This window comes from Phyllobates terribilis, unplaced genomic scaffold (assembly GCF_046119375.1).
Source record: "Phyllobates terribilis strain yellow unplaced genomic scaffold, ASM4611937v1 Scaffold_13__5_contigs__length_258822181, whole genome shotgun sequence".
In the NCBI taxonomy this organism is placed as follows: Eukaryota; Metazoa; Chordata; class Amphibia; order Anura; family Dendrobatidae; genus Phyllobates; species Phyllobates terribilis.
Genome location: NW_027362773.1, coordinates 208,511,846 through 208,538,374, shown reverse-complemented (window position 1 = coordinate 208,538,374; position 26,529 = coordinate 208,511,846). Strand labels below are relative to the sequence as shown.

The 26,529-nt window shown below is 43.2% G+C and overlaps 1 protein-coding gene across 1 annotated transcript; it reads left to right on the top strand.

The window, feature by feature from the left end:
* The first annotated feature begins 731 nt into the window (after window positions 1-731).
* TERB1 (telomere repeat binding bouquet formation protein 1) lies at window positions 732-25,645 on the top strand. Its single transcript, XM_073659168.1, has 21 exons — window positions 732-824; window positions 1,582-1,630; window positions 3,536-3,649; window positions 6,130-6,258; window positions 6,329-6,460; window positions 7,158-7,218; window positions 7,307-7,419; window positions 7,554-7,676; window positions 8,115-8,267; window positions 8,998-9,129; window positions 9,464-9,589; window positions 10,070-10,224; window positions 11,242-11,394; window positions 13,516-13,814; window positions 14,891-14,940; window positions 15,258-15,347; window positions 16,686-16,853; window positions 18,501-18,563; window positions 20,033-20,107; window positions 23,186-23,259; window positions 25,403-25,645. Exons 2-21 carry the CDS (start codon window positions 1,585-1,587, stop codon window positions 25,601-25,603), a joined length of 2,457 nt encoding a protein of 818 aa, XP_073515269.1. The 5' UTR covers window positions 732-824; window positions 1,582-1,584; the 3' UTR covers window positions 25,604-25,645.
* The last annotated feature ends 884 nt before the right edge of the window (window positions 25,646-26,529 follow it).

Here is a 26,529-nt window from a genome sequence, read left to right as displayed (position 1 = left end):
CGCGGCTCTTTTGATTAGCCGGCCTGGCACGGAGTCACGTGTGTAACACCACAACGATGATATCTCCCCAGGCCGGCTAATCAATAGAAGAGCCGCGGATGTCATCGGGCAGGAGGCGGACATCTTGGCGGACCCCATATTGGGGTCCATTGGGCATCTTCGGTGTCTATTATATGATGGAACACACAGTAGAACAACCAGAGGGGCGAATGTTAAAAGGTACTGATGGACAATTTTACTTTTCTTGTCTTGTATTCATTCATTCATTCATTCATTGATTGATTGATTTTTTTTTTTGTTTTTTTAAGTCAAACCCTTTACGGTTCATGAATTTTGCACGAAATCAAAAAGGTGCAAAGCGCTAAATAGAAAAAAACAGGCGCAGCTGCCAATAATGATTGGGGCCCATAATGCAGGATTGCTGGGAGGTCGTCCTGTGTCCTGCGCTCTGAATGGAGCGGTGGTCACACATCTGCCATTGTGTATGGGACGAGCAGATAGTAGTGTGTTGTACTGAGCCGGCGTCGTAGGTGAAACAAGTGACAGCAAGCAGAGATCCTGAGGAGCGGGTACAAAACTACATAGCCAATCAGATTGCTGCTTTGATTATTTCCATCCCTACACTAGGAAAAGAGAGCTGGATGCTGATTGGTTGCTTTAGGCAGCATCACTCGCTTTCAACCAATCCTAGATTGTGTAGTTGGGACGCTCTGTCCCTGACTGAGGAGCTCAGTGGTGGTTGCCAGGAAACCAGTCACAGCCCTGATCTCTGGCCTCACACTGCTGTGTACTGAGCTGACAGTGCTGCCGGCCGAGGCTCACCTGTATGTATCTGTATATACGTGTATCCCGGCCTCCCCCCTCCTGTATACGTGTATCCCGGCCTCCCCCCTCCTGTATACGTGTATCCCGGCCTCCCCCCTCCTGTATACGTCTATCCCGGCCTCCCCCCTCCTGTATACGTCTATCCCGGCCTCCCCCCTCCCGTATACGTCTATCCCGGCCTCCCCCCTCCCGTATACGTCTATCCCGGCCTCCCCCCTCCCGTATACGTCTATCCCGGCCTCCCCCCTCCCGTATACGTCTATCCCGGCCTCCCCCCTCCCGTATACGTCTATCCCGGCCTCCCCCCTCCCGTATACGTCTATCCCGGCCTCCCCCCTCCCGTATACGTCTATCCCGGCCTCCCCCATCCCGTATACGTCTATCCCGGCCTCCCCCATCCCGTATACGTCTATCCCGGCCTCCCCCCTCCCGTATACGTCTATCCCGGCCTCACCCCTCCCGTATACGTCTATCCCGGCCTCACCCCTCCTGTATCCTGGCCTCACCCTACCATATGTATATACTATCTTCACCCTCCTATATTCCAGCCTCACTTTTCCATATACCATCCTTGCCCTCTTATATACCAGCCTCGCCCTTGTATATACCATCCTTCCCCCTCCTATATACCACCCTCGCCCTCGTATAAACCATTCTTATCCTTGTACATACCAGCCTCCCCGTCCTATATACCACCCTCCCCCTTGTATATATCAGCCTTACCCTCCTATATAACGCTGTCTGTAATTACTGTAGGACATGGAGGCTACCGGAATCTTGCAGGGGAGGAAAGTGACGTCCTTTGGTAAGACTGTTATTACCTCTGTTTACACTACTACATGTTTTATACACATTGTATTGCACATTTCATTTATTAGCAAAAATTACAACCTTTCTGCTCTTTGCAATAAACCAATGAAATAAGAACAATATAAATATCTGAACATAACTAATATAACAAGATGTTTCTCCAAATTCACCACAAAATTTTATTTTTTACTGATAACCGCAGTCAGAATTATTCACATCTTCATGTCCAACCCCTCTGGCTGTTATGACCTGCTGTAGAGGGGATGCATAACCAGACAGCAGCTTCTGGCAGTGTTCATGTGGAATTTTAGATCAATCGTCATGGGCAAAGGCCTCCATGTCAATAATATCGTTGGATTGATGTTCTGCGACCTCCTTCTTCAAATTCGTCCAATGTGGTCCAAGTCAGGCACCTGTGACGGCCTCCCAAGAATCTTCCAGGATTTCTTCTGTAACCAAGAAGATGCTGGACTGTGGGGTATGCTGGGTACCAGGTTCAGTAACGCTCAAGCTTCAGCTCCACACAGAAGACATCCAGTTATCGCCTAGAATTTCCTGATACTTGAAGTAAATCCATCTAAGGCCATGTGCACACAGTGTCTTTTTCAGTATTTTTCTGCCTGGAATCTTCCTGAAATTGCACTGCTGATCCGCTGCAAAAATGAACATAATGCACAGCAATGTAACACTGACATTGCTGTTCACGTGCTCCAACTTTTGTTTTAAGTGACATGTTTTACTTATAGCTTAAATAACAGAAAAAGATACCGTCGCTAAAACTACAGCAAAACTGCCAGTGAAGCCACTTCAAGAAAAAGGCTTCTGAGAACCTAGAAGGACCAAGGAGAACCTTGGTGGGTGCACCGGCTTCTGAAAGATACCCTGTGCACATACCTTTACCCTTCAATGGCTGCAGGTTTCCAGTGCCAAAGGAAGCAAAGCAGCCCCAGATCATCACTGAGCCATGCTTTACTGTAGGTATCTTTGAGCCACTACTATGCTCAGTATAGGGAACACTGAGCCATTGCCGTGCTTCACTGTAAGCATCACCACGCCACCACCATGCTTCACTGTAAGCTTCACCACCATGCTTCACTGTAAGCATCACCAGGCCACTACCATGCTTCACTGTAAGCATCACCACGCCACCACCATGCTTCACTGTAAGCATCACCATTCCACCACCATGCTTCACTGTAAGCATCACCATGCCACAGCCATGCTTCACTGTAAGCATCACCTCTCCACCACCATGCTTCACTGTACAGATAACAAACCACCTCCATCCTTCACTGTACACTGTTTCTCTCACGTCCCGCTAGTGCAGCCATTGCTCCTTTAGCTTTGTTCTTGTGAACTCTGCTTCCAGCTGTATCTCCAGGAACATTCTCTGTCTTTTTATACTTTTGCCTTTTATCTTTTTTTCAAACCTGTTATCCACGATGAAGGGGGTGGTTGTTTAGTACTATAAGTACACAGAGATAAGGCAGCAGTCACTCAATTAAGACACAGTCAGCTGGCCTTATAACGCGGACGACGATCGCATTGCAGTGCTCAGACTGGCCGGCGGCTCTCCTGACCCCAGCGTGATAGCATGTATTTCTATGCAGCTGTCACGCTCTGGTCAGGGGAGCTGCTAGCCAGTCTGAGCACTGCAATGCGATCGTCGTCCGTGTTATACGGCCATCTGACTATACCCTTTTATGTAGTGCACCATGTCAGCTCACAGAGGATCGGTGTGTGAGTGTTCATCTGTATTTTACAACTGTGCTACCTCCGCCATATACAGCTGTGGCTCGTCTGCACCCTGCAGTATATTTATGATATATTCGTGTTCTGGTTATGGCTTCTTTTTTCCTGTGTCAAATTGATAAATTACTACTATTATTTCCATTTTTAGCAGAAATGAAGACTGATCTCAACCTCTTACTAGAATGTCTGAAGTTTCAAATGGACAATCCTGACTCCCAGAAGGAGACCTTAGCGGCCGTGCGATCTATTTGCCAGGACAACAGTAAGTAATATACAGCAGGGTTCCCCAACTCCAGTCCTCAAGGCCCACCAACAGGTCATGTTTTCAGGATTTCCTTAGTATTGCACAGGTGATGGAATTATTGCCTGTGCAGGTGATGCAATTATCACCTGTGTAATACTAAGGAAATCCTGAAAACATGACCTGTTGGTGGGCCTTGAGGACTGGAGTTGGGGAACCCTGATATACAGTATACACCCGTAGTCAAAATTGTTGGTACCCCTCGTTTAATGAAAGAAAAACCCACAATGGTCACAGAAATAACTTGAATCTGATAAAAGTAATAATAAATGATAAATCTATGGAAATGAACAAATGAATGTCAGTCATTGCTTTTCAACCCTGCTTCCACAGAATAAAAAAAAAAATAAACTCATGAAATAGGCCTGGACAGAAATGATGGTACCCCTGAAAATAATGTGACAAAAGGGACACGTTAAATCAAGTTGTGTCCACTAATTAGCATCACAGGAGTCTACAATCTTGTAATCAGTCAGTGGCCTGTATATAGGGCTACAGATACTCACTGTGCTGTTTGGTGACATGGTGTGTACCACACTCAACATGGACCAGAGGAAGCAAAGGAAAGAGTTGTCTCAGGAGATTAGAAAAAAAATTGTAGACAAGCATGTTAAAGGTAAAGTTTATAAGACCATCTCCAAGCAGCTTGATGTTCCTGTGACTACAGTTGCACATATTATTCAGAAATTTAAGATCCATGGGACTGTAGCCAACCTCCCTGGACGTGACCGTAGGAGGAAAATTGATGACAAATCAAAGAGACGGATAATGCGAATGGTAACAAACGAGCCCAGGAGAACTTCTAAAGAGATTAAAGGTGAACTTCGAGCTCAAGGAACATCAGTGTCAGATCGCACCATCCGTTGTTGTTTGATCCAAAGTAGTCTTCATGGGAGACGACCAAGGAGAACACCATTGTTGAAAAAAAATCATAAAAAAGCCAGACTGGAATTTGCCAAACTACATGTTGACAAGCCACAAAGCTTCTGGGAGAATGTCCTATGGACAGATGAGACAAAAATGGAAGTTTTTGGCAAGGCACATCAGCTCTATGTTCACGGACGGAAAAATGAAGCATATCAAGAAAAGAACACTGTCCGTACTGTGAAACATGGAGGAAACTCTTATGTTCTGGGACTGCTTTGCTGCATCTGGCACAGGGTGTCTTGAATCTGTGCAGGGTACAATGAAATCTCAAGACTATCAAGGGATTCTATAGAGAAATGTGCTGTCCAGTGTCAGAAAGCTTAGTCTCAGTCACAGGTCATGGGTCTTTTTACAGGATAATGACCCAAAACACACAGCTAAAAACACCCAAGAATGGCTAAGAGGAAAACATTGGACTATTCTGAAGTGGCTTCTATGAGCCCTGACCTAAATCCTATTGAGCATCTTTGGAAAGAGCTGAAACATGTCATCTGGAAAAGGCAACCTTCAAACACGAGACAGCTGGAGCAGTTTGCTCATGAGGAGTGGCCAAAATACCTGTCAAGAGGTTCAGAAGTCTCATTGACAGTCACAGGAATCGTTTGATTGCAGTGATCGCCTCAAAAGGTTGTTCAACAAAATATTAAGTTAAGAAGAACCATCATTTCTGTCCAGGCCTATTTCATGAGTTTAATTTTTTTTTTTAATTCTGTGGAAGCAGAAAAGCAATGCCTGACTTTCATTTGTTCATTTTCATAGATTTTTAATTTATTATTACTTTTGTCAAGTTATTTCTGTGACCATTGTGGGTTTTTCTTTCATTAAACGAGGGGTACCAACAATTTTGACCATGTGTATAGTGTGTATATGTATGTATATATATATATATATATATATATATATATATATATATATATATATATATATATATATATATATATATAAAGTTATATGAAAAAGTTTGGGCACCCCTATTAATCTTAAGCTTAATGTTTTATAAAAATTGGTGTTTTTGCAACAGCTATTTCAGTTTGATATATGTAATAACTGTTGGACACAGTAATGTTTCTGCCTTGAAATGAGGTTTATTGTACTAACAGAACATAAACTAATCAGTGATGCCAGTTTATTGGTCCGTAAAAAAAATCAGATCTCTCTAAGATGACTTCGAAGTGCCGTCTTATTTTTACGGACTATCAGAATGGAAAAGGTTACGATTTTTTTTCCCTCTCCATGACCGAGAAAAACTGATGCCGCTCTGATCAAAGTCTGATCAGAACAATCGGACCTTTTTTCTCAGATATGAAGAAGACGGTTGTGTGATTTTACCCTTAGAATGAGCATGGATTCGCCTCCGTAATACGATTTTGCATATGTCCCGTGTCCAAAGATTGCACAAAGTTAGTGGTTTCACCTTGCGACAAGCAAGTTGCAAAATATCAAAATAAATTTTGACTTTTTTGCGACTTGTAAAGTCTCCTAGCCTAAATGTTGTGTTTTTTTTTTTCCTACAGGTGACGCTTGCGACTACTTCAGAGATATCGGTGGCCTAATGTTTCTCAATAATCTAGCCAAATCCAGCACTCATTCCCTGTTAAAAGAAGCCTCCTTATATACACTAGCAATTATGGCTGAAAGCAACGGTAAAGATGACAATTTCTAGTAAAATATTACTAAATATTTATTTTTACATCTTCCTGATTTCTATTCCAGTGTATTGTCAGCAAACCTTGTGCACCATTGCAATCTTTGAAGATGTCCACGCCATCTTATCGGATGAAGCGTCTTCTGTGAACCTAAAACGGATGAGCGTGTTCATGTTCCTCGTCTTGGTTTCAAATAACAGTAAGTCCATACTTCAGCTGTCTGTGAACACTCACAATATAATTTAGTAATTCTGCAATATCCTAGTAATTTCAGCTTTACAGAGCTGTCTGTCATCCAGTGCCCCATATACATATCAGCGGAGTCTGGACAGATAGCTGTCGGCCGAGCGAGTGTTCGACTAACATCTATAACATATGTATAGCCGCTCATCTCAAGAAGGTCACTTGCTAGGGAAACAAAAATGAAGCAAAGCAACGTTGGAAATGACTGGATAGTAGAGGTGAATGAATTAATTCGCAGGCCAAGTAAGTAGTCCGTGGCCTCTGGATGGGAGCCCTACAAACCTCCTCCAACCAGCTGGGATTCCCTGGTGCTTCTTCTGCTCATTAGGTATGGTGTAATGTCACGCCGTAACAATCAGAAGAGGCCAGCAGGTAAGAGGAGGTTTGCAGGCCTGACGTGGGTCCTGCGACTTTTTTAGCTCATACGGCTTTCACAACTATGGAGCATGCATGTGAGAAGGAAATAAGTTGCTGTCAGACACCTTATATCTCCTAAAGACAAGAGGATTGGGCATGATGAAATCCATCAGCCCAATCCTTCCTCCAGGGCAAGCCTGTATCCATATAGTATGAATTACATGCTGCTTTCTGCTTTGTAGATACGTTGGCTGATTTATTGTGTTTTATCGATTTGCTCTTTTTTTTTTTTTTAGAGACTGGGCAGAGTCTTGCTAGAGAATCCGGATGTATGGAAACACTTCTCCTATTATTTAGGTAAAAAAGTAAATGATTTTTTTGTACATCTGATAAAATCCGCACAGAGAAATCTTTTAATATGTCTCTTTTTTTCTATATTTTGCAGTAAAATACTAACATGTAACGTGGTCCTGACCAGTGGGACCACCAATCCCGAATATCAGCTGTGGTCATCTGTCTGCAGCGCACTATGCGTCTGCGTTAATAACCCACAGAATGGTAAGATCTCTTTACATTCATTTCCTGACAGGTGAGTGAATTAGGTCTATTCAGCCGTGAAGGGCGAATGCTGCCGCGTTTTACATCTCAATCTATGACATATTAGTTTATTCATTTTGTGTTTCTCTTTTCAGAAGAGAACCAGAACCTTTGCAGTTCAGCATTTCCACAGGCAATCGAACAGCTTCAGGGGACTCTACAACATGAGACGGTGCGTCCTATCTGTTCCTTGATCGGACTCACCATCGCCAATAGTAGTAAGTTCATGGCGGCTTGACATGTTAACCTTTGTCATAATATGATTCATTTGATGGAGGTGAATAATACTATGGGCTTATTATATCAGGGGTCGACATTGGACCCACTGTACAGATGGTGAAGGAGGACAATACTGTGGGCTTGTTTTCAGGGGTCGGCATTGGTCCCTTAGTTCCAGTGAAGGAAAATCTTAATGCTTTAGCACAAGACATTGTGGACAATTGCAGCTTCTAGCTTTGTGGGAACAGTTTGGGGAAGACCCTTTTCTGTTCCCCATGATTGTACTCAGTGCACATGGCCCATACAGATATGGTTGGGGGAGTATGGTGGATGAAAATAGCCCACATAGTGTTTGTATATATTTCCTGAATATTTGCAAGACATAGAAGTGACAATAAGATTGTTTTTTTATATCCAAAATCATTGTGTTTCCTTAGGGTTTGCCCAGGACTATTTTGCTTCTATCGGAGGGCTGGATATATTGGCTGATGTTCTCTCCCACCTAGTGAATGGTTTACAGGACAGAAGTTTGAATTTCAGACTCGCTGTAATGGTCACAAAGACTTTGGACGCTTGCATCTCAGAAAACCGTAAGTGGACAAGGCTGCACATTTGAGAACCGCATGTTACATACGGCTACACAATCCCCCAGTGTGGACGTATCCTAGCACCATGTGTACGATATTCTGTCTACTACTCCCTTGGTCGGTCATTTGCTAGGTCACATACATCAATATTATGAATATAACTTAAAATGCAGTAATAATAAGAAAAGGACAAGTTGATTTCAAGAGGGGAGTGAGAGTGACATGGTGCCAAGGGCAGTATAGATCACGAGCTCCTTACCACCCATCGTAATACATTAGACCTGGTAAACTCACTGCAAATTCTGCAAATAAGTAATGCTACATTTCACCGAGAGACTGAACCGAATTCAGCATCCTCATAGGCATATATGAGGTTGCCTATTTCAGGTCATAAGACCTGCAGCCAGACTTTACTCAGGCCGTGCTACATGGATGTGTGAAACCAGCATACGACTGAGTTCACACCTGCATTCTCAATTCAGTTTTTCTGCTACGTCATTAAACAAAAAAAATAATTTCATATCATGCCAGATACCATTGGTGCCCAATGGTTCCCATTGATTTATAATGGGGTCTTCTGGAAAGAATAGCCTCAGATGCAGGTGCGAACAAGACCTAATATGATGGAAATTTTGCATTGGGACCAACTATCGCAGTAATCCTGCAGAAGGCTAGGACCTGTAGAGGTATATTACAGCACATATAGTAACATTATCATTTACTTGTTCCCCAGCTAAATCTGTCCGCCGCCTGGAAAAGCACAATATAATATCAAGTCTGATGAACCTTTTATCCTGCGGAAATCTAGAAGCAGAAGACAAGTTCAGCATTGTCCTCACCGTCGGACACCTCACAGAAGACTGCGGTATGTGTCCTGCAGTTTCCATCAGAGGTGGTGCGAGTCGATTCGCAGGACCGGGTCAGTGATCTGTGATCGCTGGACGGGAGACCTGAGAACCGCCTCTTACCCGATTGCATCCGCGGCTCTTCTTTTGACTAGCCGGCTTGGCATGACATCACAGGTGCGTTACATCGCAACAATGACATCACACCAGTGCGAAATAACTGTGGTTTCATATGATGTGCGGAAAACTTTCACGCATGCGGTTCCGGCAGAATAAGATTTACGCAGCGGTGGAGCGATATGAGCGCAGAACTGTCATGTGAAGTGTTTTTAATAAAAGTGTCTCATCCCACAGAGGCAAATCAATACGAACTGCTGAAAAGCCACGGACTTCCTCTCATGATCCAGGTGCTGGCCGAGTCACAGGATGACGAACTACACAAAGCAGCCACCTTCGTCCTTCAGAACTGCAGAGCCATTAGTAAGATTGCGGCAGCAGTGAGGTTGATGTGAGGCTGTGTGTATACCACCCATGTGTACTCCATACCTCACCCACACAGTACCAGTTTCGTCTCTGAAAGAGAACTACGAGGGGTATACCTTACATTGCAAATGAGATGTGTCGGACACATGAACCGTCTGCCAAGTGTGAGTGTGTTCTGACTGTGGAGAGGGGAATAAGCCGCCGTTAGATACCTTTGGTGGCAGCTTATTTCTCTTAAGAACAAAAGGATGAGGCATGTTGACTTCCCACAGCCTGCTCATTCTTCTGATCAAGGCCCCCACTCTGCTTTCTTGGGCACAGTTTAGATAATGCATTTGCATCCACTAGTCTAACATCATCTTGCCATTACTGTTTTGTAAGCAGCTTGGATACGAATATTATTGCTGTTATTTTTTAGGTTTCTTGCATTTTTTTTTTACTTTTCTACTACTTACAATCCTTTTCCACCATACACAGCAGAAACCCTGTCTGTCAATGAACACATCCCAAGAGAACATCCCTGCTCTGCGTCCAGTCACACCAACCAAAGGGAGAGATGTTTGGATGAATACTGGGGAAAAGCCGAAGAAATATTTCACAAAATACAAAAACTACAGCAACAGTACGATGAGGTGGGTGCCCGCCAGTAATATATGATGTGTGATACTGCCTTAATTAGCTCATCTTTCAGTTTCAATCCTGCACTTATTTCATCTTCATCTTTCATATAGCCTGTTTTCTCTGCCCTCCCTGAGACTACAGATGGATTTTCCCCTCTCCACATCGTGGAGATCTGTGTACTACCTCTTGCCTTCTGCTAACCCCTAACACTTTGAGAAGGGGAATGTCACTTGGATCAGAAACGGATTTGTATCAGTTTTGTAACTTTTTAGTTGCAAAATGGTAGAAAATTGTTAATAAAGACTAATTAGAGAGTTGCATTTAGAAGGCAAATGAATGATAGAAAAATCTGTATGAAGGTGGATGTAACCTGTAACCTTTAAAGGATTATTCTCAAATAATCCCCTCTCTACTGGATGGAGGTTAATTTACTGATCACTGGGGGTCTGAGTTCTAGACCCCCAGCGATCCCAAGATTGGGGCTTTGGAACCCTGAATGGAGCGGAGATGCGCATGTTCGACCTCTGTTGTTTATGGGTTTACGCTCAGCTTTTTACAGGCATCCCATAGATAATGAATAGAGCGGAGGCTGAGCATGCGTTCCTCCATTCAGGATGGGGCTGTAGAGCTCCATTCTGATGGTTCAAGAGTTCCAATTCTGGGATCACTGAGAGTCAAAGTTGTAGGACCCCCAGCGACCAGCAAGTTATCCCCTATCCTATAGATATGGGAAAAACATGATCTTTTTTTGGGGGGGGGGGGGGGATAACCTTTCAATGCAAATTCCATTGTCTGTCTCCCCAAAGTCCTGGGATCATATATATTGTCTGTTGTATGTACAGTCAGGTGGTCACACAAAGACCCTGCTTGCAGCAGCCCAGATTTCTGCTTGCTGGACCTCCCCTATTTATGGGATATTGAGCTTAGCTACAGTCAAATATTCTTATTTCTATATTGATATAACATAAGCATAATCCAGTGTTGCCAATATTATACATATAATATATCATTGCTTGTTTTTTTTCCAGGATATAGAAAATATTCAAGGACCGGAGAGAGGCGAGAATGTTGCTTCGACTCATGGGAAATCAATTGTTGCATCCATGTCCCGGTTTCCAAGTTTTGTAAATCACCCAAATTGCAAAGATGACAGATCCAGAGCACCTGGACTCCATGGAGAGGTACATTAAGAAAATAACATTACTTCCCAAAAAACAACTATATAAAGTAATTCACCTATTACATATTGCTTGACTGTCAAGTACGGGCCTTGAAGACCATATCAATTCTGTTTTTTTTTATATGCTTACAGTGCCTACAAGTAGTATTCAACCCCCTGCAGATTTAGCTGGTTTGATAAGATGCAAATAAGTTAGAGCCTTCAAACTGCAAACGAGAGTAGGTTTTATGAACAGAAGCATAAATCTTACAAACCAAAAAGTTATGTTGCTCAGTTGAATTTTATTAAATTTTAAACATAAAAGTGTGGGTCAATTATTATACAACCCCTATGTTTAATATTTTGTGGAATAACCCTTGTTTGCAATTACAGCTAATAATCGTCTTTTATAAGACCTGATCAGGCCGGCACAGGTCTGTGGAGTTATCTTGGCCCACTCCTCCATGCAGATCTTCTCCAAGTTATCTAGGTTCTTTGGGTGTCTCATGTGGACTTTATTCTTGAGCTCCTTCCACAAGTTTTCAATTGGGTTAAGGTCAGGAGACTGACTAGGCCACTCCAGCACCTTGACTTTTTCCCTCTTGAACCAGGCCTTGGTTTTCTTGGCTGTGTGCTTTGGGTCGTTGTCTTGTTGGAAGATGAAATTACGACCCATCTTAAGATCCTTGATGGAGGAGCGGAGGTCCTTGGCCAAAATCTCCAGGTAGGCCGTGCTATCCATCTTCCCATGGATGCGGACCAGATGGCCAGGCCCCTTGGCAGAGAAACAGCCCCACAGCATGATGCTGCCACCACCATGCTTGACTGTAGGGATGGTATTCTTGGGGTCGTATGCAGTGCCATCCAGTCTCCAAACGTCACGTGTGTGGTTGGCACCAAAGATCTCGATCTTGGTCTCATCAGACCATAGAACCTTGAACCAGTCTGTCTCAGAGTCCTCCAAGTGATCATGAGCAAACTGTAGACGAGCCTTGACATGACACTTTGAAAGTAAAGGTACCTTACGGGCTCGTCTGGAACGGAGACCATTGCGGTGGAGTACGTTACTTATGGTATTGACTGAAACCAATGTCCCCACTGCCATGAGATCTTCCCGGAGCTCCTTCCTTGTTGTCCTTGGGTTAGCCTTGACTCTTCGGACAAGCCTGGCCTCGGCACGGGAGGACACTTTCAAAGGCTGTCCTGGCCGTGGAAGGCTAACAGTAGTTCCATAAGCCTTCCACTTACGGATGATGCTCCCAACAGTGGAGACAGGTAGGCCCAACTCCTTGGAAAGGGTTTTGTACCCCTTGCCAGCCTTGTGACCCTCCACGATCGTGTCTCTGATGGCCTTGGAATGCTCCTTTGTCTTTCCCATGTTGACCATGTCTGAGTGCTGTTCACAAGTTTGGGGAGGGTCTTAAATAGTCAGAAAAGGCTGGCAAAAGAGATCTTTAATCCACACATGTGAAGCTCATTATTCTTGGTGCCTGAACTACTTCTTAATACTTTAGGGGGACCAAACAGAATTCTTGTGGTTTGAGGGGTTGAATAATAAATGACACTCTAAATTAACTTTTAACGTTTTTCAAAAACAAAACAAAACAAAAAACAAAAACAAAATTTGCTGCAGTGCATTTCCCACTTCTAGGCTGATCTACAGTACAAATGTCACAATGCCAAGTTAATTCCGCATGTGTCAACCAGCTAAATCTGCAGGGGGTTGAATACTACTTGTAGGCACTGTATATGTAGATCAAGTCAAATTTAAAGGGGTATTCCCATCTCATACATTTATGGCATATCCAAAGGATATGACAAAAATGTATAGTAGAGGCGGATGTCACCAATGGGACTCGCCTTTATTTAGACTGTGGGGCTTCTTTCAATAGAGAGGTGGTCAGATTTCTACCTCTCCAATGAATGTAGTGTGCGTCAAGACCTCGTTCTCAAAATAGATGTGTGTCCCGTTGGTGTATACATTTATGGGGTATCCTATGCCATAAATGTTCTTGATGGGAATACCCCTTTTCGGATGAGGCATAAGCTCCGCCAGTTGCTGATGTCTGCCTTGCTCAGAATAGTTTTTTAGTCCTATTTGTTATATTCTTCTCCATTTTCCCATTTTTTTTTATTTATCTAGGAAAATGTAAGACGGCAGATAATTTTAGACAAGTCTAAACGACATAAATCCGCGGCGTCAACATCAGGTCAGCTTGGTAAAACTTGCAGTGACAGCTGTGTAGCTCAAGAGACTTGTGCAGATTTACCAAGCAGAGATCAGAGCAGAAGGCCATCTTCTTCCCGAAATAACATCACCTCCAGGGACGCAGTCACTCAGACGCTACCAGATCCTGCCATGAACAACTTACATAATGATCTCAGTCCATCAGAGGAAGATGAGCAGAGTAGGCCTCAAGTGTCTCTCGTCAGAAATGTAAGGTATGTTATATATTGGGCTATTGGCGAACATCAAGAGTCACATTTCTTCCTTCCTATCTTCTGTCCCGATTAAGTACCTATTATACTGCACAAGACCCTCCAAGTAATTTATAGCCCCACCTATTCATCATATTACTTACACACCGTCCTTTGAACCATCCTCTTGCAGGCAGATTGCCAACTTAAAGGGTTTATTTTATCTTGTACATTAATATATAATAGATACTGGTCATGTCGTCGTGGTCTGCATTTATCTGGAGAACGTGTGCAACTTTAAGAGGGGAGGTAGGTGTGCATTGCGCAGCTCTCTCCATTCATTTCTATAGCAGCTCCGAAAATTGGCTACGTAGTAGGCTCAGCAAATTTTGGAATTCCCATAGAAATTAAGAGAGACATATGCGGAGCCAACACCTGACCCCAATTTCCATAAAGACGCAGGGCTAAAAAAAAAAGTTTTATGGGTTTAGCAAAACATGTTTGCTTTCTTCCTTAGCCGTGCCACTGATGTGGAAGACTGCAACCATATTTTGTAATGTCATAGAACCCCTTTAATCTAGAAATAGATGGTTAAAAGTTTAAATAATTCTTAAATAAGTTTTACCCTTTACTCCATGGTCCAAAAAGTCTGATGTAACTTTCAAACTATCAAAGAAGGCCTAAGAAATTTTTTTTTCCCCCTCAGTCATTTCCATCAATTATCCATAAGATAGAGAATAATTTGCTGATCAGTGGAGGTCCAACCCTAAAACATCTTGATGGAACAGTGGTCGACCATGCGCACCATCGCTCCATTCACTTTCCATCAGACTTTGGTACTCCGCTATCGCCAGCAGTTCTTTAGAGAATGAATGGAGCGGCGGTGCGCATGGCCGACCACTGCTCCATCGAAATGTTCTTGGGATCAATGGGGGTCCTAGAGGTCGGACCTCCACCGATCAGTAAGATATCTCCTACCCTATGGATAAGCAATGGAAATAACCCTTTCAATACCATGGGTAAAAAGGAGTCTTTCTTCAGAATCTTCTTTAAAAATACTCTGAATTTACCAACTTGACAGTGTAATTTTTTTCTTACAGCGTAAAGTCTCTTAAACCTTCAGCTCCATGTAGACAAGAAAAGGATCTAGGTAAAGTAAGAAATGAGGGGCTTACAAGCCAAATGTGCACCTCTATGTCTGTATTTCTTGCCCAGGAATTGTGCAACTTTGGTGGTTATTGCCTAAGGGTGGACTCACACGCCATTTTTTTTTCTGGTCTGCGAAAAAAACGGATCGATATTCATTAGTGTGCGTATTTTTATGCATATTTTTATTCATCAGTGTGCGATTTTTATCCGTTTTTATTTATTGCTGTAATTTTTACTGTGTTATACCAAATTATTGCCCCTTTTATTTTAAAGGATTAATCAAGCAGTAATAATATGATTATTTTCCATTTTTATTAGACCCCATGATGATATGTGCTGACATTATCGATAAGGAGATAAGTGGATTTCTGGAAACTAGACACCAATTGAATGAGCTACAGTGTTCAGGTAATTTCAGATATGAGAATATGAGCGAGACCCCGAAAAATCCAGCAATTGATGAATGCGAGAAGCAGGTTTAAAGGGAACATGTCATGTTGAAAATGGTATCTGATATGCAGGTGGGATCTTATACATCAGGAGGAGCTGAGCAGATTAATATGCATTTTGTAAGAAAAGTTTTGGTATAACTTGTATTTTATTCAATGAAATGAATAAAGAGTCCAGTGGGCGGTCCTATTCAGTGATTGACAGCTATCCTGATGTAAATGCATGCATGGATAGCTGTCAATCACTAGTGAGACCGCCCACTGGTCTCACATGCAGACATACACCAGGGATTTCATTAAATAAAAGCATTAGTGAATCTTTTCCAACAAACCTACATATCATTCTGCTCAGGTTCTCCTTTTCTATACCATGCTGTGCACAGATCAGACTGCATGTAAGATGTGACAGATTCCCTTTAAATAACCTACCTGGCAATGAATCATCAAAGAGGCAACTTAAAGGAAATCTGTGGCCAAAAAGAGAATAAATAACGTTAAGGTAAATTGCAATTGTTTTGTTTTTTCTACTTGTCGAAAATATAAAAAATTACATTTTTAATTTTTCGCGTTTTCTACTGTTCAACACTAGAGGGAGCAGCTGCTCACATTCGCCAAGGCAAGCAGTAGTAATATTGTGTAGCTTTACGGCTGCTGCAAAGGTGGGCTGCAACTGCACCCCTTCTTAGGAGTTGGCCAAAAAGAGGGGGGAATAAAGTTTTGGCTCACGGTACAGCGCCATTTTGCTTGTGACTACACATGATTCAAGTGACTGCACCATGATTCAAGTGTCTGATGTCCACAAGGCGCTGCGTCAGGAACAGTATTAAAGTGCCGTGAGCACATCCAGTGCTCTGTAAGTACAGCCAGGGGCTGTTGTGGTCAGCTTTGATGTGCTCCTTGCCGCATCCCTTTGTTGTACTTAAAGGAGTATCCACATCTACAAGATCCTATCCCAATATGTAGTAAGTATATTAATAATCATAATATTAGCAAATACCTCCAAACAAAAATGTAGAATAGGTCTTCTAATTACCTATATCACTTACCCCATGTGCAGGGCATTGCAGGAGCTTAGGTATCCATAGTTACGACCACTAACAACTAACTGTTACTATATGAGTGGTCGTAACTATGGATACCTAGGCTACTGCACTGCCCTCCACATCGGGTAAGCGACATAGCTAATCAGAAGAACTATACTACATTTTTGGTTTGTAGACAATAGTAATAAACCGCCCATTGATATAGATGGGCAACTATCATGCATAAATGTGTTCATCTCCCATCTGTTTTCCAGGCTGTCTCCTGACTGGACCTGTCATGAATAGCAGGAATTGCTCCAAGATCTTGACGGGATGCCCAAATCTGTGCGATCAGCACAGAGTTATTCTACAGGCAGAGGAATGTTATAGAACGGAATACAGAAAATTACTGTATGGCGCCGGACCAAACACAGCACAGAAAAGTAATGGCATGTATAGAAATTGAGTGGTTAAAGGGGATAGGTCAGCAGGTTTTTGCTATGTAATCAGAGAGCAGCATAATATAGGACAGGAGAACCTGATTCCAGCGATGTATCACTTACTGGGCTGCTTGCTGCAGTTTGGATAGAATCCCCGTTTTCTCTGTCGTAGATGTAGCAAAGCTCATATAACCCCACCCACATGTATATTCCTGTCCACACCACTGATTGGCAGATTCCTGTGTACATTGTCAACAAGCTGCCAATCAGTGGTGGGGGCGGGCTTACACAGATTAGGTGGACTTCTGTGCATGTGAGACCTAGTCCTGCACTGATAATATCCTGCTGATAAAACACTGATTGTATTGAAACTACAACACATAACCTAGTAAGTGACACATCCCTGGAATCAGGCTCTCTTGCCCTATATTATGCTGCTCTCAGCTTAAATAGCAAAAACCCGCTGACAGATTCCCTTTAAAGGCTTTATCCACCTTTAGGGACAATTTTTTTTTTTTTTTTTTTACTTAGGAGGAGACTCACCGCTGGACCCGGGGAGGGTGAGTAAGGCCCTGGGTTTTATTTAAAACAAACTGCAGCCAGGGATGGAGATTTTTACAGCCCACGGCAGGCTGGAATGTTTCTATTAAAGAATTATTCCTATATATATAAATGGGTATGGCCGGATAATACTTCTAAATACAAGCAATTTTGCAATTTACTGCTTATTAAAATTTTCAGCCGTTCTCGAGATATTAACACTTTTCTTTTGTTTACAGTTCGTTGTCTTGGAGACCGACCACCTCTGCTAGACAGCAGAACATGTGCTGTGCTTACAGGCTCTTTTCTATTGAGTTTGTAAGTGCGGTTTTGAAGCTGGACAGGATCCCTGAAGCTCGCTGTTATCTCCTAATCCCATCCAGCTTCAGCACAGGATTTACAAGCTAGACAGCAGGGGTGGTTGGTGTCCTGGGCAACGAGCTGTAAACAGAAAATAGTGTTAATATCTCGACAACGGCTGCAAATTTTAATAAGCAGAAAATTGCAAACGTGCTTGTTTTTACATGTACTATCTGACAATATCCATCTATGAAGATGGGAATATCCCTTTAAATTTACAATCCTGATGTTTATATCTCATGCCATGCCATGCCACTAAAATAGCACATGACATATGGAAACCCAATTAAAATCCCAATGATTGTTTATCCTTTAAGACACACTTAATCAAATGCAGATCAGATTACAATTACATTTTCTTAATCGAAATGTAAAGGGGCCTTTCATTCTTAGGATTATGTATGTTAGGTTGGACTCCAACTAAATCTGAGAACGTATTAGTGTCCTATTTAAGTTTTTGGCTGGGACTTCAAACTTAAGGTGAGGGTAAAATTTCTTGCCAATATTATTATTAAAATTTAAAGAGACATTGCAGGTAAATACTAAAAAAGAAGCTGATCATGTGTGATCCCGACAGACTGAACTGCTCCCTCTGCTGGTAACACCTAGACATGACATGGGGAGGTCATTGGATTCCTCCTGTGTCGGAGAAGACTAGACAGACAAGTATTTGAGCAGTAGATTGGTAATGGGTGAGGGGTCACAGGTTAGATCCCAACCGATCATAACGATAAATGTATGTATCCACAGATATACTGCTGAAACCACTCAATAGAGGAGGAGCGACCGACCCGAATATAACCAGATCCAACTGTGAGTATAGAAACAACCTATTAAAGCAGATCCGTCTCCAGATTTCACAACACAAAACACATACATTATTAAATAGATCTTAGACCTGATGAGGCTGGTGTACTGACTATGAAAATTCACATCAGAATAGCCTTATAATCCTTTTTTAAAGGGAACCTGTCACCAGATTCATATTGCCTGACCGGCGATTGCAGCCAGGTATGTTTTGACTGAAACGCCTCTATGTGTTTACACAGGGAGAGACCTGACAGTCAAAGGGGGAAGGGAGTCCCCCCCGGACTGGTCAACCGAGACACATAGTCCCAGGCCGGCTGTTCAAAGTGCACGGCAACGTTTCAGAGTAAACACACCTGGCTGAAATCGCACATCAAGTGTTTGATAAGTGTAGCAGCCTGCGCAAAAGGACAAAAAGTCTGCAAACTTTTTGCTCAGGTATCCACTGTACCAACGTGTGCAATTTATTTTTATTATTTTTTGCATTATTATTAATAATTATTTTAATATATATATTTTTATATATATATAAAAAAAATAATACTATATATATGTATATATAAATATATATTAATAATAGTATTATTTTTTATTATTATTATTATATTTTTCAATGCTAGAAAACCTAGCGTATAGTAAATGGTAAATTCCCCCTGATGCCAGTGCTAGTAAATAGCTACTGGATGTCTAATGACATGTACAGATGCATTAGAAGGGTTCTTTAGTATTAGAAAAAAGAATGGCTGCCCCCCCCCAAAAAAACAGCACCACACCTCTCCTTGGGTTCCGCCTGCTATTGTAGCAGTGATCCAAGTGAATGGGGCTGTGTTGCAATACCACACACAAACTGCAGTCATATGTGGCGCTGTTTACAGAAGAAAGCTGTTGCATTTTTCTAATCCTTTACAACCCCATATATAGTAAGTCAAGGGAGCAAGTCAGATAGATGTTATTTAGCGTGGTAACGAAGACAGGCTGAGAATACTCCTCACACTCCAGTAGGTGGCAGTATTTCAGTGATGTATCTCATCCCGCTTCACCGCGTCTGTTTGTGTATTATACTGGAGATTATTCACCCCTTTTACAATGAATATATTAAACATATATACATTAGTTCAGGGGTCAGCGACCTCCGGCACTCCGGCCATTGTGTTCACAATGTTGCAAATGTTGCCATAAAGCAATCAGCCGTAATCTATGGGTAAAGCTGTCACCAAGCGTTCAGTTTTCCCGCCACGCTTCCAAAAGGAAAAAAGAAGCATTACACAGTTCCTATTGAATTCAATAGTCTGTCCATATAATGCATGGACATGCCGGGTCTTCCAGAGAGGGAGACTCTATAGTGAGGATGATCCCGATCCCCCCACCCCCTGTATTAACTCCTAACTTCCCAAATAGGTTATATCCAAACCAGATGCCTTTAATATCTGTGTGCTGTCTCTTGAGCTAATATAAGTGTAAATCGTGTGTTACAGGTATCCTGCTGACTCCTATAAGAAATGCAAAGCAAAAAAGCAGCCACTGTGCAAAGACGCCATGTCCTCTGCAAGGTGAAGACAACATATTTTTTAGCATTCTATTCTATGAAAACCAATATTGTGTTCCTGGAGCAGGATGTACTTATCTCCATCTCAGGGGACCATACTCACAGAGTCATCAGTATGAAGATGAACACCACCAAACTGCATTTATGACCACTGACACCTTTATATTTTCTATCTGTTGCTGCATTCCTGAATAATAAGCATTTTTCATTAATATGCAAATGAAGCATTAAGTGCTCTGGGTGTGACATAGCACTTTCAAATCCTGCACAACAGCAGCCTCTTTAGCTTGATTGACAGATCAATGTCTGATATTTTTGCCTGATATCACACAGACAGTGAGCTACTAATCCAGCTAAAAAGGTTGGTGCCAGGCAGGGAAAAGGCCTCATAAGGCATAGGCTCGGGAAGTGCTCTGTCACACCCAGAGAACTTAACGCCTAATATGCATATTAATAAAAACGCCAATTACTCATAAATGCAGCAACAGATAGAAGATATAAAAGGTGTCAATGTGATTTACATTTCAAACACCTGCGTGGCCATATATGTGGTTGATCTTATTGACAGATTAACTTTAATGACCTATATTGGCCACCTGAGGACCACTGGTACTGTGTAAAACCCAATGACCTGGCTGTGGGACAAAGCAAACCGAAGAAACCTCAATACTAGTCTGGGAACAAAAAATCCAGGTCTCCATCTAGTAAATTCCCGATAATAGGGGAGACCTTCTGGATTACCGGAGGAGTCTGCAAATTTTCCATGTGCTGCTGAAGTCTCCCAAAACCTCCTGGAAAGCTAATTTCAGAGGTTTTGGCAACACTCCTAGAAGGCTTGATAGCGATGTGGAGGGGCATGGCAGGGATGGGTCCTAAAAAAGAAGGCATGGTCTTCAAGGGGTTGTCCAGCTTTAGGCTACAAGTCTGCAGACTTGTAGTCTACTGCGTGCTGTGAGGATCCTCCGGTCCTGGAGCGACTGCAGACTTGTAGCCTAAGGCTGAACAACCCCTTTAAGGAATATATTCTTCCTGGACGGGCACTGGGAATTAATTAAGTATTAATCATAAAGCTAGAGGGGAGGTTGTGATGAATATTCAAGATAATCCCATGTCAATCATTGTGCCATGTTTGGCGGTGATTATAGAGATCTTCAATGTACAGTGATGTGCAGTGTAATTCGACACTCCGGCAAGTGAGGGGGCCCAGTGATACACCAAGTAGATTTTTGGAAACCCAAGAGAATGGGAAATGTCACCCTGACTTTCAGCACAGTCCAGCGCGTAGGGAAAGGGAGATACACGGCGCAGCCTTGCGGGAGCCCCTAGGGCCCCGGTGCTTGGTATCCACGCATAGCTGGGGCCCGGCTGGAGCCGATGACACCAGAACCCGCTCCCTAGGACCGTCCAGTAAGGACTTATAGCCCATTTTAGTTTTTAGAGTTTGTAGCTGAGAGATACCAGGGGTTGGATATTTAAGTCAAACTAGGGGGCAGTAAGGGGAGTGACCCAGAGAGGTTAAGAGCCCCAGCAGCCCTGGCTCCATTGTCTTTTTCCTTGGGAGGTCGTGACGTCACATTGTGTGGCAGCCCTTCCCCGGTTAGCCAGGTCGTCCATCTGACTGGTAACTGACTCTTAATAACTGCTTTATAACTTGTGTGCCCCTACTATTGTGTTTGCCACTCTGACCATTGTGTATGTATAACCTTTATGTATTGTATTGTCTAGTGTGCCCCTAAGGCAATTAAATATATAATTTAACCTTGGGCTTCTCTTTTATCTCGATCCACAAACTCTCATGTCCGTTGTACGGTCCAACAAACACGCTACCGGGCTGGTTTCTAGCCCGATATAAGTCCCGTTATATCTAACAGAAATAGGTGGCAGCTCTCCCAGGCCGACCAGTCTCTGCTTCCCTGGAGCTAGTGAAACGAGCCTCTCAGCCTGTCACGAGTGTGAGTGTTGACTGAGTGGACCACCTCTTCTCACTCCCTGGTGCCTTCCTGTACCCTCGTGGACAGGGGGTGTCTGTGTAGAACTTTTCCAGTCTGACCTTACGCATCCTCGAGGGGATGCGGAACGTCACGTTGATGCAAAAGGCAGATCCGTATCACGTGATCCGTCTGACGTAATAGTGACATCAGTCAGGTGGCAGGGTGTGGATCTATCACAGGTGGTGGGCTTCTGCGGGGTCTCTCTGCTGCCATTTCTTCACATTGGCGACAGCGGTGGGATTCTGCGGGGTCTCTCTCTGCCATTTCTTCACAGAGGTCCTTTCCATTTTGTCAAGGGGAAGGAGTAGTTAGATAGCGGATTGCTCCTCTACACACATTTTTAGAGAAGTCTGCTACTTTCAGTCACATACCATACCATATAGTTGTAACTACGGACCAGGTACACACATCATATATTGCTATAATTAAAAGGATTAAAACCTATCCGTCTACTAAACCTTATATTTTAATACAAACCGCACCCCATAATGGCAGCCGGAGTGTCTCCATAAGGCTAAGGCTAGACGACGACGTGTTGTGCGACACCAAAATCGCAGTTTCACATTGCATCTAATGACTCTGCTATGATGTCGCAGACTCGCAAAAGTTTCCAAACGTGTTGGATTTTTTTGTCGCAAGTCACTTAATGCAATTTGTGACTTATCTGCTATTCGTCCATTTAAAAAAAAAAATTTAAAGCAAAATCGCAGATATTTCTGGTCAAATCTGAGAATTTCTGCCGTGCACCAGGAACAGCCTGCTCAGGTCTTACAGGAAACAGCAACTGATTATGTAAAAATGCATGAGTCACTGTCCAGCATTGATGACTCACGCAGCATGATATCAGGGGTAGAAATAATAATACCGCAGTGGCTGTTTATTCCCTAGATGATGCCGCATCAGCCTCTTACTCCTCCGCGTGTAAACTGCTAAAGTTACTTTTGCAGCCTCAGATAGACATCACTAATAATTTAACAGTTTGCAGCGACGCTGCCAACACTCGACTCTCTTCAATCAATATTCACTGGATTAGCACCAGGAAAGAGCCGGGGTCGATTTAATTGGATTTCTCCTTTCCTTTATAAAATCAGGTTTAGAATCAAAACACGAAGATCCTAAAAGACAAGAGAATACCCACAGCAAGCCGCAAATGTTGGAAGTTCAGGTACAGTACGTGTTATATGTCAACTTATGGCTGTCACAGGTCCCACAGTGCCACAGGGAGGTGCTTCAATACCAGACCCCACCAAAGGACAAGAGGGGCACTGTAACTGGAGGGAAAAAGAAGAAGCAGGGAGAACTCATTTAATCCATTCTATATAGGCTGATAATTGGTGGACATGAAACATGCTCATTCAGATTAGATAATTTATACCAGCAAGAAAGTCAGCAGCACATCATTCCGTATAAATAGGGGATGTGCTGCCGATAACACGATACAGTACGGGGATTAGCAATGGCTTTGTCCCCATCATTGTTTAAAAGCACCAAAAACGAGCTCCGAACCACTTGTTATATGGTCCATCGGCGCTCGATATGGTGCACTGAGGGTCACCATGTTACCTATACCTGTCCATAGGCACCCATGCACTCCAAAAAAATTCCAAAAGGGTATCCTTTCAGCATTCGCTGGGGTGGAGTTTGTTCTCGCACCTTTTTTTTTTTTTCACTGCATAGTCCACTGAAGGTAAATAATGAGTGTAAGAGCGCGGCCAGACGGCCGTATGAATCGGACCAAGATCAGACCACAATACTCGGACTGGCCGCGACACTCCTGACGCAAATGTGACAGCGCCTTGTATTTCTATGCAGCTGTCATGCTCAGGTCAGGAGAGCTGTGGCCAGTCCGATTTATATGGCTGTCTGACTGCGCCCTAACACAGTTTATTTTACAAAAGGCTGTCGTCTATCACTGTGGCAGACAGGTATATGTCAGGGAGCCAAAAACATGAGGATTACATCCCAGAAGTTTTCCCCACCATGTTAGAAACCTGATCCTGTGTAGCAGCAACCTCCAGGATCAGCAACCTGCATCACTCCAGCTGTTGTGAAACTACAACTCCCAAAGGGGGTCAGAAACTTGAAACGGACAGGGCCTGCTGGGGGTTATAGTCTTACAACAACCAGAGTGCCACAGGTCACTGACCCCTGCTCGAAAACAATGGTCTCTCTGGTTATTTGGAAAGTATAACCCCTCCTCCCACACCCACCCCAGCATGCACTAACAACCGAAAACTGTCATCAGATTGAGAGCAACCAGTGAGACCATTGCACTGTTCACACGACACATTTACATCTCGGTCGAGACTTCCATCTAAAACGCTGAAAAGGGATTCAGATGGAGCCCTTGACGGACCTATGACGAAGCCACTCTCTATAATGAGGCAGACTGAGTTGTTTGGCCTCTGGTTTGCCAGTTTCCGTTAGTTTTCGCCAGACACAATAGCCCTCATTACAGAGAATGGTTTCGCCGTTGCTTCTTCAGGGGTTCCATCCGAATTCTATTTTTCAGAGCTTCAGTTGGAACATTTGGAAGAACCCGGTCATTGCTACATTCACACATCTGTTTCCTTTTTTAACTTCTCTCAAAATAATGACCGTTTCCTGCGTCCTTTATTTTGCATTGATTTTTGATCACCCACTTTTACAAAAAAAAAACTGAAGGAGGTAACACTGCCTAAACTTTATTTTTTCTAATGAAAACTGATGAAGAATGGATGTCTGACATTATCATCAGATCCCCATAGGGGTGAATGAGTCAGATCCGCAAAAAACGGATGAGAACAGAACACGGTCTGCGTTTAACGCAGCGGACATTTTCCATTAAAAGAAGCGGATGTGTGAAAAGCCTATGGGTCAGTTCCAGACGGATGGCACACAGATCATAAAAATGGATGTGTGAATGTGGCCTAAGACAGACAAATTTGAGATGTCAAGTATTAAGTGCATTGTCCTAAAGTGACTCCTTTCTTTTTTTCCCGAAACCACACGATGTGATTAGCAGAGGACAGACGCGATTTACTTAGTCTGTGCTGGTTTTACTGGTATTTACATTGAACGAAACCTAAATATTTGCGCCTGTGATATATACAGAGCATCCAGATCAATTCAGCAGATGAACCCAGACCAGAGTCGCCTGGTTATTATCACTCATTTCTGGCTTCTCTCAGTGTAGAACTTCTATAGATCAGTTGTCTGCAATCTGTGCCTTTCCAGCTGGGAGTTGTAGTTTCCCAGCCGAGGGAGGAGCACAGGTTGCAGACCCTTGTAAAAGGATATCATTGTATCATTCTTATTCGGCCATGCAGACCCCCAAGAGTCCTGACCAAAACCAACCTCCGAAGACAACACGTAAAGATTTCACCCAAAGAGAAATCGCAAATCTTCTGGACGGCGTGAAAAAGTTCGGCCACCACTGGAACGCAATTTTGTGGTCGTATCCTTTTCAGAAAGGCCGAAGAAACGTGGACTTGGCGAAAAAATACAAGCAATTACAAGGGAAGCACTGACTTATACTATAGAGAGCGTCCATACACTACATCAGATCGAGCGCCCCATAAATCCGGAGCGCAATTATTTGTCTTTATAATAAAAATGTTTTTTGTTTTTTTTACGTGACCTTTTATTCCTTTAGCAAAATAATTGATATAGTGGCAGCAACAGCGATGTGGTCTAGACGCTGCGGAGTACACTGAGTAATAGACCATTAACGCTTTTCATATAAATCATTACTCGCAGGTTAGAGGCCAGGCACCAGCTATATTTTATCAGTGAAGTCACTTACTGGAAAAAGCAATGACGCCGCAGAACAAAAGCGCTGGAAGGCCTTGTGCCGGTCTCTCCATGCTGTCACCAAGGCGGCTGAGCGTTGCAGCCGTAAAAGAGCATGTCTGATCTGCAAAAGCCACCATCGCTGCAGCTTAGAGTCGGAGCTAATCGATTCTCACGACCCGGTCCATTGGCCATGTTAATATTCTGTTGCCACTGGACGGGAGCCCTGAAAATATCTGCGGTGACTCTTCTTTTGATTAGCCAGCCTGTCGTGATAATACATGAGGTTACGCCAGGCCATCTAATAAAAGAAGCGCTGCAGATGTCGGTAGGCAATTTGCCGGACCCTGGTCCATCGGGCAGGCCTGTAATCTGTGGCTCCCATCCAGTGGCCACAGAGTACTGACCTGACCTATGGACCGGAGTCCTGCAAATCAACGTGCACCAACTCTTCTGCAGAAGTCTTGCAGGAGAGGGTGAGGCTTCATACTGTAGGAGTTAGAGTCTACGCAAAATCCTGATGGGCTGCTGCTATTTTCCAAGGCCAACGAGCCAATTTTCTTACAATTATCTTTTCTTTTTGTCACAAATAGGTATTAAAAAGAGTGTCAGCACAAAATGACTGTTCAAACCAAGCCCGAACGCTTGGCTTAGCCTTGGCACA